Here is a 12,416-nt window from a genome sequence, read left to right on the forward strand (position 1 = left end):
CTCCCAGTACAAAACGGTCGTGCTGAGTGCTGCTATGAAAAATACATAGCTTCTTCTGATTGGCTGAGACGGGAAGAGGACATCATGATCTCTGCCAAATCAGAGGAAGCTTTGTATTCATTCACAGAATACAGTACATAGCATCTTCTGATTGGCTGAGACGGGAAGAGGACATCATGATCTCTGCCAAATCAGAGGAAGCTTTGTATTCATTCACAGAATACAGTACATAGCTTCTTCTGATTGGCTGAGACGGGAAGAGGACATCATGATCTCTGCCAAATCAGAGGAAGCTTGTATTCATTCACAGAATACAGTACATAGCATCTTCTGATTGGCTGAGACGGGAAGAAGACATCATTATCTCTGCCAAATCAGAGGAAGCTTTGTATTCATTCACAGAATACAGTACATAGCTTCCATGAATAGCTGAGTAGTACTCAGTCCAACTATTTTGTTCCAGGAGTGGGATGGGAAGTTCTCATCCTACTACCAGAACACAGCGCTGTATTCTGTATATAGCTGAGACTACATACGGTTAATACAGCACGACCAGCAAGTGCACCTGTCATTGCAGAAATAATTTGTTTGAGCCAGCATGGACCAAACAAACTATTTTAAAGGGCCATTAAACATGGAGTTAGATTTAAAGAAAACATCCACCAAAACTTGACACCGAGTAAAATATCACATCTCCCATGGATCTAAACCTCAGCAGCTGAGTCTGTTCAACAGTCAATTGGGGGATCTTATGCTCCCTGATGGATTTTTAGCTGTAGGCTCCATGCACACTAGCATTTTTTTTCAAGCTAAAAAAAAACGCTGGAAAAAAATGTTGTTAATAGCAGTTACTTTTCGCTTTTATTAGCGTTTTTACAGTACATGCAGAAAGAGAAAAAAAAAAAAAAAGGAGCAGAAGCTATTAGCATTTTTTTTCTGCTCCTAGAAGCTACACAGTGTTATCCTATGTGTCCATGCACACTACTTCAGGCTTTTAGAGGTTGAGCTTCAGCAACTAGGAACAAAAAAAAAAAACAAATCTCAAAACTGTACAAAAACAATTTTTTTAGTTTTTCCAGCAGAAAAAAAAAGCTAAACACTACTAAAACACTAACTTTTTTTTTCCTCCACATGTACTGTAAAAATGCTAACACTAACAAACGCTACTAAAAAACCGATGCCACCAGCATTTTTTGTAGCTTTTCTTTGAGCTTAAAATAAAACAATAATGCTAGTGTGCATGGAGCCTAATGCTTTAAATGGGAAAATGAAGCATTTGCAGAAAGACCTTTTTGAAAGACCTTTGAATAAAAAAAAAAAAAAAAAGAAATCACATCCACCAAGACGACAAGTCAGTACATGTTTTAGCCTACACATTTCCACTCACAACTAAGACTTCCTATCAAGGATTGTACTCTGGTTAAAAGCGCCACAACAGTAAACACAAATTCACAATCCCTGGGTTTTACTGCAGGAGTTGAAGGTGAAAAACGAAATCATTTCAGTACATTACAGGCAAAGCAATCAGAGACAAGCATATACCAATGACTCCTCCCATCAATTACCATTTTCATAACGTTGCATAATAACCAATAATAAGCTGCCATACCAGTCAGCGAGCGAGAAGACGACAAACCTTAAGTAAACAGCAATGACGCCTGTCCACAATGAATGCACAAAAATATTTTTTTTTTTTTTTTTTTTTTTTTAACTCCATGGTAACTTTTAAACTGAGCTAAGAACTGTAGACAGTAACTATTACTACAGCCCACAGGACCCGAATGACAAACAGTGGCACAGCCACTGGTGACTTGGACTGCATCAGCACTGGAGGCAGCTAAAATTGTCCAGGCCATGTGGAAGACTAAAATAAAATGAAGGGTTGTTTAAGTATTTCCAAAGTGAGCGGTGACACTGCCATCCAAAGAGAACATCAAAAAGTTCAGCTGGATTTCTCTCCTTACATAAAACATGACTGATGAAGCAGTCTGCTCACTGAACTGGACGGCTGTAAAGCAAGCTTACACAAACTAGGCTTTTTACTTTCTTCAACCATCATTCAAAGCCTAAATGCTCACGGCACTGGTTGCCTCTGTCTGTTATGGTTTATGGAACATACAGGGGAATTCATAGAGTATCCATGACATGCTTTACAATTCCATAATGCCTCTGGCAAGGCAGAGGTCTGTGTGGGCCACAGATTCATAGACCTGTTGAAAGCAAGTAGATATATTTGGGGCACACACCACATGTGGAGACACAATGAGATTGCAGGGATTCTATACAGACAGCACAGCAGCAGAGGACTTTGCTAGCTGGGTGTGCAGAGCCTGATGAGGAAGCTGAGAAACTATATCCTCATCTGGTCTGCTCCCCTTCAGATTAAAAGACAGTGAGTGGATCCATAGCCACACTCTGCTATTGGCTTTATAACTGATCCACCTTCTGCTGTCAATCACAAGGAGAGAGCAGACTGAAAGGGGAAATAGTGTCTCAGCTTCCTCATCAGACTCCACCCTGTCAGCATCACTGGTTGCTAGGAGGCCGTCAGCTGTGAAGCCAACAGTATCCTTAACCAGTGACAGGTAGGGAGGGGGTAGTGGAGGAAAACATGGTATGCCAACATAAGTTTGCCATAGATACCTGTATTTGCGATCAACCAGAGGGCTGACTTGAAAAAAACATGAACGATTCCCCCATCCACACAATCGAGGTAGATGGAGTGATCCTCTCCACTGCGCCATTGTGTTCCGACAGCAGGACGATGTTGTCAGAACACACCGATCAGCGGCTGACAAAAGTTTTCCCAACACTCCCATTCAACAGAAACTGATCGTTAGTTGACATCTGTTGAGCAGGAAAAATCATAGATGGATCAAAATTCACCATGTCCCTGCTGAACAGGTCAAATTACCATCTATGGGTTGCTTTACCATCATCTACAAACTGGAAATAATTACTTTTTGACATTGGGGCAGTAACCACGCCACTTTATAAAAGTAGTGCTATTAAGAACTATCTGAATCTGACAAACATGCTGCTAAGCTACCAAAGGCACTTGAAATCTAGACTTTTCAAAGGGCTATACCACCAAAAAAGTAGTGTTAATCTTTACTGAAACCCTCCTATAGTCTTTGATATTATACTTCCATAGCTGTTCTAGGCAAAACTGTATTCTGGTTTATTACAATAAATGCTCAAATTGATGGCCTTGGACTTTGCGACAATTGTGCTTTTGCTGAATACAGTTGACCCTTTTTTAATGTACTACTGACTAATGACACTAAGGAAAAAAAACTGGTTGGCGTCAGGTCTGGAGACCTAGAAGGACATTGAACTGGACCTCCCCTTCCAATCCTCCTTTGTGGAAAAGTTTGATTAAAGAATATCTCAAAGCAAGAGCAATGTGTGGTCGATCAGCTTCTAGATGAAACCACATTTTATGTTGTTCCAACAAAAGAATGTCACCTACCTGAGAGTCAAGAAAAGGTCAAAATATACGTACAGAGGCAAGCTTCCCTTGTTGCATAATTATCCAAAAAATATGGCCCAATTAGTAGGTCACCAAATATGTCACTATAGTTTGATCACAGCCTGGGTTGTTTTCAGACCAGGAACGTACACTGAACAGACTGATGCTACCATTAAATCAAAAGGAGGCTTTTTCACTCAAACACAATCAATATTCCGTATTCTTGTCTGAATCATCATCATGCACTTCCTGGAAAAGCTGCACGGGGATGGATTATGATTTCTAATAGATCAATACCCATGGATCCAGGCGGACAATCTGTATACTTTCTTACTGCAACATCATTGACACAGAATGAATCAAAGGTTTTACAAAGACTTAAAGCCAAATTCGGGGCAAATAAATAATTAGTTTGTTTTGTCTAGGGGTGAGAAAAAAAGTTTTACTGACCCAATCCTCTGCTCCCCCGCCAGGAAGCACTTCCCCACAATCCGGAGGAGGACTGTCCCTCTGCATACTGACATTCAGAGCTGGGCTATGGACCCTGCTCTGGTCTTGATGAGGTCACACCGCTACAACCCAGGGGTGCGGTGTAGCGGAGTATTTCGAAAGTTTATCTCCTTTTATTGTTCCCCTAGTGCTAAAAAAAAAAAAAAAAAAAAAGCAATTAACCCTTGCAGTGTGGCAACAGCCCCATTGCAGGGAATATTTTTTTTTTTATTTGCTCAAAGTTGGTCTTTAAATAAAACCTGGTACAAGAGAAATATGGAGCTTCCTTTGTGGAGCTATCCATATCAAAATACTAACCACCTGGCTTTCATGTGGTTTAAACTGAAATAGTCTGAATGGCAGAAAAAGTAAGTAGGACTTCTAATTTTTCTTCAATCTTATCTGCATACTTGTTGTGGTGTCAGTGACTTTAGTTCTAAAGTCCATTTGGACTTGTGCATTTCATCAACACACATCAATGCATCTGGCAAACTGTGGTACACAGCACTTTTGTACCCTTCATAGTAATTAGCACCCCAACACAATACATAGTAGAAGCAAATGCACCGCAGATTTCAGGGTCACAGTACATGGCAGCCTACTTATAATAAATGGGCTGCCCTAGAGGATAGGTTCACCTTTCTAAAATAAATATATGCAGGGGTTTTTATTCCAGGTAAAAAAAGTGCATTTACTTATAAACTTTTTAGGAGCTTGGAAAGCATTGCACTCACATCAGCAGATCGGGGCTGCAATCTCAGGCTTCAGCAGACTGTCTGCTTGTACGTCGTATGAGCAGGCACTAACACAAATGACAGGAAGACTCCATAAACTACCTATAACACTCATTGAGAGCTACAAGACATCAGCTGCAAAGGCTGTCAGTACTTGTAGTTCACTCATGTACAAATCTCTGTGAACAAATGACGCAGCAGTGTGGGCAGAGCCCCACACGGCCGCTTTCTTTGCAAATTATGACAGCAAGTGCGGAGAGAAGATCCCTGGACCGCTGTCACAATATGGGGGGGGGGGGGGATTAAGACAGAGGCTGCAGGAGTGGTAACGTATTACATGTTCCAGCCTAAAACTAAAACCCGGTGGAACATGTAACATGTTCCCAAATGTGCACTTATACATTAACACAGCACGCTATAAAAAAGATTGCATAAGTGTGAATCCAGCTGCTAGTTTGCCATTACTGTTCTTCTGAAAATGCTAGATACCTAGCTGTCTTGCATTATAGGTGAGGGTGCCAAGGGTCCATCCACAGCAGAGGAGCTTTCCAGTTGTTTGAAGAGTGAGGAATAAGTTAAATTAGAACTAAAGACAAAACATTTTTTTCTCATTTTGGAATAACCAGTCAGTTTTCTTTGCCATCTGTGTTTCCATTGAAGAGATCTCTTTATTTCCTGCTCTATACCTACAACAGGAAGTGAGAAGAAATCCATCGTAGTCCCCAAGATCAACCCAACATTTGGGATTTTCTTTTAGTGAGAACAGCAACAGGACAAATTATAAAGGGGACACACACAGCAAAATAAAAAAAAAAAAAAAAAAAGTGCTCTAAAACCTCTCCACTCGAACTAAAAAAAATAAAAAATTTGCCTTTAGTTATCCTTTAAGAATGTCACCTTACTCATCATTCTCTAGGCAAAATGACCAGTAATCTCTCCAGTGGGAAGCAAAAACAAAAAAGTGGTATATTTAGGGATGTCCTGAAGGGTCTCTCTTAGCAACACTGCCCAGGGGACAACTCCTAACAGTATTTTGCACTCCAGCTGAGGACTGACTTCAACATACTCACTCTATGAACTCACTGGCAACATACCAGGAGAAAGCAGCAATTTAAAAATGGATATTTAGAAGGTGCCATGGGTATCTTTAGGCAACTATAACCATAAGTGATACTGAATACATACTGATCCGGCTAACAACTACAGCTGCCAAAAGACAAGTGGCGGACAGCTAGGTCCGTCGAATTATTCAACCAAAGTAGTAGTAGACTAGGTTAATTTATCCAACCAAAGTAGTTTCTACAAATGCAAGTTTGCACGGCGTGAACTTGCATGGTCTAGAGCAGGAGTCTCCAAACTTTCTAAGCCAAGGGCTATAGGGGGCTGGACTGTAGCCAGCAAGAGTAGAAAATGCTCAGAATCAGTGCCCCATCATTGGTATTAAGGGGAGGAATAGTGCCTCAGTGAAGGTGTCAGTAGGGGGAATGGTGCACCAAGGGCCAGATAAAGGCAAGCAAAGGATCACATCTGGCCTCGGTTTGCAGTTTGGAGACCAACGGCCTAGAGGAAAGATAGCTATCAAGTGTTGTCTACTTGGGGAAAATAGTAAATGGCTAAGAAAAAAAAATATTCCAAAAATCAACTTTGTCCAGAGCAGACTCAGCCAACATCTCCCAAGGCTAAACAGAGACTTGCAAAACATAACGATGACCCCCAAATGTCTGTAAATGGCCACATTGGGCGAATGTTCTCGAATGCCTGCAGACACCTACTACTTCCAGTACAGTGAATGCTGACAACCAGGGCAAGAACATTTTCCAGTATAGAAAAAAAAAAAAAAAAAAAAAAGTCCAATGAAGTTACCATGAAAAATTTGCAAAAAAAAAAAAGACAAAAATTACAGGAGGGAGTCTTGTCACTGACCTGTTACCAACTGTAGGACTCTACTACTAAGGCTGGCACATTGGCAAGAACAAAATCCCACACCAACTCTGAAACAATGTCACCGCTTTTGCTGAGAGAGAAACTGATGTTCCTTGTACACTGTTGCAACAGTATGAAATCAGAGCAATCCAGAAGATGAATCTACAAGTGTTTTGATTTTTTTTTTTGGGAGGGTACAGCACCTGTCTGGAGAACTTTCTCCAAATCCTGTTATGAAGATTAAACCCAAAGAGTAACTTAAAAAAGAGTTCTGCCACATCTGTTGGGTACTGAATGCAGGTACTCCCGAACATACAGTCAGGTCCATAAATATTGGGGCATCGACAAAATTCTAAAATTTGTCGCTCTCATTGTAATTGGGATAATGAGGGAATAACACACACCTGGCCATGGAACAGCTGAGAAGCCAATTGTCCCATTACTTTTGGTCCCTTAGCAAGTGGGAGGCACATATGCAAACTGTTGTAATTCCTACACCGTTCACCTGATTTGGATGTAAATACCCTCAAATTAAAGCTGACAGTCTGCAGTTAAAGCACATCTTGTTAGTTTCATTTATTAATTATTAAATTAATCTATTGTGGTGGTGTATAGAGCCAAAAATGTTAGAATTGTGTCCATGTCCCAATATTTATGGACCTGACTGTATAAAGGAGGCTTTAGACAGCCTCTGTTGCCAACTATACCTAGAGTGACCCTGATCTAGCCCTTCTGGAGTTTACTCCTTGTACACACTGATCTCTATAAAATCGGACATGAAGTACAATACGTGGATATGTTTCAGGCCTCGTTCACATCCTACATGCAGAAAAACTGATAGAAACTGATGCACAGATTTAACTTGCAGAGAAATCAGTTTACATGGCCACTGCAGATTTCTTTGCAGAAAAAATCTGCACGCGACACTAGTGTGGTGGTGTGAACAGGGCACATAGAAAACAACTGATTTTCTTGTGCCTTTGCAGACCACATGCAGAAAAACTGACGCGTGTGAACGAGCCCTTGGGGAATACTGCCGATATTCTTGATTGCCAGCTATACCCTATTGAGCCAATTCTGTCTTCTATGTGGGAAGCTGACTCCAGTCACCTACTACTCTTTGAAAACTCATGGCATTGACACTGACAAAGTACAAGAAGTTAGTTTATATTAGAAAGAGGGTGATGAAGTCGCCAACTGTACTCAGGGTGACCCAAATGAAACAATACCACTACTGCTGGGAGCCAACTCCAGGTACACACTAACCCCTATACATTCACTGCAGTTACACATTAAGTACACGTAGTAAATGTATGTTGTAGGGGAAACTAGTGTTGGTGTGGCCAAGAATACACAGGGTGACCCTAATGAAATGCTTCTAGTTCATCTACTGCATGCCAACTCTAGATACCCACTACTCTGTACAAAGTCATTAGGGGATGTGCTGCCAACTATATCCAGAATGGCCCTACTAAAAACCTTTCTTCCAACATTACTAGATACTAACTCCAGGTACCCAATAACCTAAGCAAGCACAAGAAATGAATATGCATTCTATAGGAGATTGCTGGGGGCTCCGTTTACACCTTTAACCACGATGAACCCCTTCTGACTGCTCTGTAGCTGCCGACTCATTCACATGCAACTCTGCAAACTCATTGCCATCACAATAATCTGAAGGTCTCAGTTAGCAACTACATCAAGGGTGACACAGATGAAACCTGAAAGGGTGGAAAGGGAGATCTACAACAGAGTGGAAAAAACCTATCGAATAGAATTTTAGGAAGTTGCACTTATTTTAAAATATGTTTTAACATCTCTGCTGGGAGAATTTAAACCAGGACTGTCCCAAGAAACCTCCAAGAACTGGCAAAACAGCTGTACCGCTTCTGCCAGGGCCTGACTACAGGTAATGACTACTCTTAGGACAGTCCCTACAGACACAGGAAACTGACAAGTGCAAGAGAACGTAGACAGCAGGCTGGTGGAAGAGGGGAGGAACCATCCACAGTAAATGAGGAAACCATTCTACTGCTGAGTGGACTCCAAGGATAGAATCACAGTGGAAGGTGAGTGAATGGAAGGGTGGTTAAGCAGATACTGAATCTTTCCATGCTGCTGACTATCTGAGATAAGACCTCTGCCTCATGTGTCATGAACAGCCTCCACCACCTGTGCCAGTCTCTGGAAACCAGCAACAGTAGGCAGTTTGGTCTAGAGAGGGTGCAGAGGTAGCTGTGCCTCTCCTGCTGGGCACCCAGTGTTGTCTATAAAATTACCCATACAAGAGGAAGACACCCAGTGCTGCCTACGGAATGGTCCCACACAGGAAGAAGGCACCAAGCGCTGCCTACGGAATGGTCCCACACAGGAAGAAGGCACCAAGCGCTGCCTACGGAATGGTCCCACACAGGAAGAAGGCACCAAGCGCTGCCTACAGAATGGTCCCACACAGGAGGAAGGCACCCAGTGCTGTCTGTGGCATGCCTGGCACCTAGTGCTGTCTGTGGCATGGTCCTACACAGGAAGAAGGCACCCGGTGCTGCCCGTGGAAGGGCCGGCACCTGGTGCTGTCTATGGTGGGGCTGGCACCCGGTGTTGGGTAAGGACAGGCTGGCACCCGGAGCTGCCTAGGGTGGGGCCGGCACCCGGTGCTGCCTAGGGTGGGGCCGGCACCCGGTGCTGCCTAGGGTGGGGCCGGCACCCGGTGCTGTGTACAGCGGGGTTGGCACCCGGTGCTGTGTACAGCGGGGTTGGCACCCGGTGCTGTGTACAGCGGGGTTGGCACCCGGTGCTGTGTACAGCGGGGTTGGCACCCGGTGCTGTGTACAGCGGGGTTGGCACCCGGTGCTGTGTACAGCGGGGTTGGCACCCGGTGCTGTGTACAGCGGGGTTGGCACCCGGTGCTGTGTACAGCGGGGTTGGCACCCGGCGCCTCGCACGGGCAGGCTGGCACCCGGTGCCGTGCAAGGACAGGCTGGCACCCGGTGCCGTGCAAGGACAGGCTGGCACCCGGTGCCGTGCAAGGACAGGCTGGCACCCGGTGCCGTGCAAGGACAGGCTGGCACACAGGGCCTCGTGTAGTGGGGATGGCACCCGGTGCTGTGTTTAGTGGGGATGGCACCCGGTGCCGTGTCAAGTGGGGATGGCACCCGGTGCCGTGATTAGTGGGGATGGCACCCGGTGCCTTGTACGGACGGGCTGGCACCCGGTGCTGCGTTTAGTGGGGATGGCACCCGGTGCCCTGCATGGACGGGCTGGCACCCGGTGCTGCGTATAGTGGGGTTGGCACCCGGTGCCCTGCATGGACGGGCTGGCACCCGGTGCTGTGTATAGTGGGGTTGGCACCCGATGTCGTGTAAGGATGGGCTGGCACCCGGTGCTGTATAGTGGGGTTGGCACCCGGTGCCATCTACGGTGGGACTGGCACCCAGTGCCGTGTATTGTGGGGTTGGCACCCGGTGCCGTGTACGGCGGGGTTGGCACCCGGTGCCGTGTACGGCGGGGTTGGCACCCGGTGCCGTGTACGGCGGGGTTGGCACCCGGTGCCGTGTACGGCGGGGTTGGCACCCGGTGCCGTGTACGGCGGGGTTGGCACCCGGTGCCGTGTACGGCGGGGTTGGCACCCGGTGCCGTGCAAGGACAGGCTGGCACCCGGTGCCGTGCAAGGACAGGCTGGCACCCGGTGCTGTGTACAGTGGGGTTGGCACCCGGTGCCGTGTAAGGACAGGCTGGCACCCGGTGCTATCTATGGTGGGACTGGCACCCGGTGCTGTGTACAGTGGGGTTGGCACCCGGTGCCGTGTAAGGACAGGCTGGCACCCGGTGCTATCCATGGTGGGACTGGCACCCGGTGCTGTGTACAGTGGGGTTGGCACCCGGTGCCGTGTAAGGACAGGCTGGCACCCGGTGCTATCTATGGTGGGACTGGCACCCAGTGCTGTGTACAGTGGGGTTGGCACCCGGTGCCGTGTAAGGACAGGCTGGCACCCGGTGCCATCTACGGTGGGACTGGCACCCGGTGCCATCTATGGTGGGACTGGCACCTGGTGCCGTGTAAGGACAGGCTGGCACCCGGGGCCGTGTATAGTGGGGTTGGCACCCGGTGCTATCCATGGTGGGACTGGCACCCGGTGCCGTGTAAAGACAGGCTGGCACCCGGTACCGTGTAAAGGACAGGCTGGCACCCGGTACCGTGTAGTGGGGATGGCACCGGGTGCTATCTATGTTGGGACTGGCACCCGGTGCCGTGTAAGGACAGGCTGGCACCCGGTGCTGTATAGTGGGGTTGGCACCCGGTGCCGTGTATAGTGGGGTTGGCACCCGGTGCCGTGTAAGGACAGGCTGGCACCCGGTGCTATCTATGGTGGGACTGGCACCCGGTGCTGTGTACAGTGGGGTTGGCACCCGGTGCCGTGTAAGGACAGGCTGGCACCCGGTGCCATCTACGGTGGGACTGGCACCCGGTGCCATCTATGGTGGGACTGGCACCTGGTGCCGTGTAAGGACAGGCTGGCACCCGGTGCCGTGTATAGTGGGGTTGGCACCCGGTGCCATCTATGGTGGGACTGGCACCTGGTGCCGTGTAAGGACAGGCTGGCACCCGGTGCCGTGTATAGTGGGGTTGGCACCCGGTGCTATCCATGGTGGGACTGGCACCCGGTGCCGTGTAAAGACAGGCTGGCACCCGGTACCGTGTAAAGGACAGGCTGGCACCCGGTGCTGTATAGTGGGGATGGCACCGGGTGCTATCTATGTTGGGACTGGCACCCGGTGCCGTGTAAGGACAGGCTGGCACCCGGTGCTGTATAGTGGGGTTGGCACCCGGTGCCGTGTATAGTGGGGTTGGCACCCGGTGCCGTGTATAGTGGGGTTGGCACCCGGTGCCGTGTAAGGACAGGCTGGCACCCGGTGCCGTGTAAGGACAGGCTGGCACCCGGTGCCGTGTAAGGACAGGCTGGCACCCGGTGCCGTGTAAGGACAGGCTGGCACCCGGTGCCGTGTAGTGGGGATGGCACCCGGTACGTTGTACGGACAGGCTGGCACCCGGTGCCGTGTAAGGACATATCAGGGCTCTCTTACCGCGATGAGGGTGCTGCTCCTGCACTGCTCGCCGTTGCTGTCCCCGCTCTCCACAGCTCCGCTCTGGCTCCCCCTGGCAGTGTCGGTGGCTCCCGTGGCCGCCGGCGGCTGCTGCCTGTGCTTGCTGGCTCTCTTGGCCTTGGCCTGCAGGCAGCGCTGGTGCAGCTGGTAGGTGTGTTGGCGCTCCAGTTCCAGCCTCTCCGTGGCCGCCGCATCGTAGCGGGACTCGCAGTTTCCGTGGTGCCGCCGGCACAGCTCTATCCTCCGGCGGAGGCGCTCCATCACCGCGCTGTGCCGGGGGACCACGAAGTCCGCCATGTGTGCGAGCAGTGTCCCTCTCCCCCCTCACTCACTGCCCCCCGGTGCCTCTCCGCCCGCTCGCCATTGTTATCTGCGCTGCCGCCATCTTGAAACTGCTTTTCTCTCTTTTTTTTTCTTTGCTTTTTTTTTTTTTTCCTCCTAAGTGACGTCACGACACGCATCCAACAGAACAAGCCGTGGGCGTGACTGAGTCGGTGACGTTGTGTTTTGTAAACGGAGTTGTTTTCCTACGGGAGGGGTAGAGGGGGGGAGGGGCGTAGATAGCTGGCTAGGCGTTCTGTCTGATCAGAAGTGGCTTAGGAGGCGAACTAAACTTAGAAGGAAGCAGTTCAAGAGAATCTATGGATTAAACCTCGTATTGTTGGTTTTAGAGAAGGGAGAGGTTAAACGAATAA

The 12,416-nt window shown here is 47.9% G+C and overlaps 1 protein-coding gene across 1 annotated transcript in view; it reads right to left on the minus strand.

Moving 5' to 3' along the window:
* MAML1 (mastermind like transcriptional coactivator 1) overlaps positions 1 to 12,190 on the minus strand; it is a 129,116-nt gene extending 116,926 nt beyond the window's left edge. Inside the window, exon 1 of the mRNA XM_089654507.1 lies at positions 11,701 to 12,190. Within this exon, the coding sequence (XP_089510633.1) occupies positions 11,701 to 12,018 (318 nt within the window). The 5' untranslated portion in view covers positions 12,019 to 12,190. The remainder of the gene's footprint in view (positions 1 to 11,700) is intronic.
* Positions 12,191 to 12,416: the final 226 nt, after the last annotated feature.

Source organism: Staurois parvus, unplaced genomic scaffold (assembly GCF_062004578.1).
Source record: "Staurois parvus isolate SC_StPar_1 unplaced genomic scaffold, SC_StPar_1.0 ptg000770l, whole genome shotgun sequence".
NCBI classification, from domain to species: Eukaryota; Metazoa; Chordata; class Amphibia; order Anura; family Ranidae; genus Staurois; species Staurois parvus.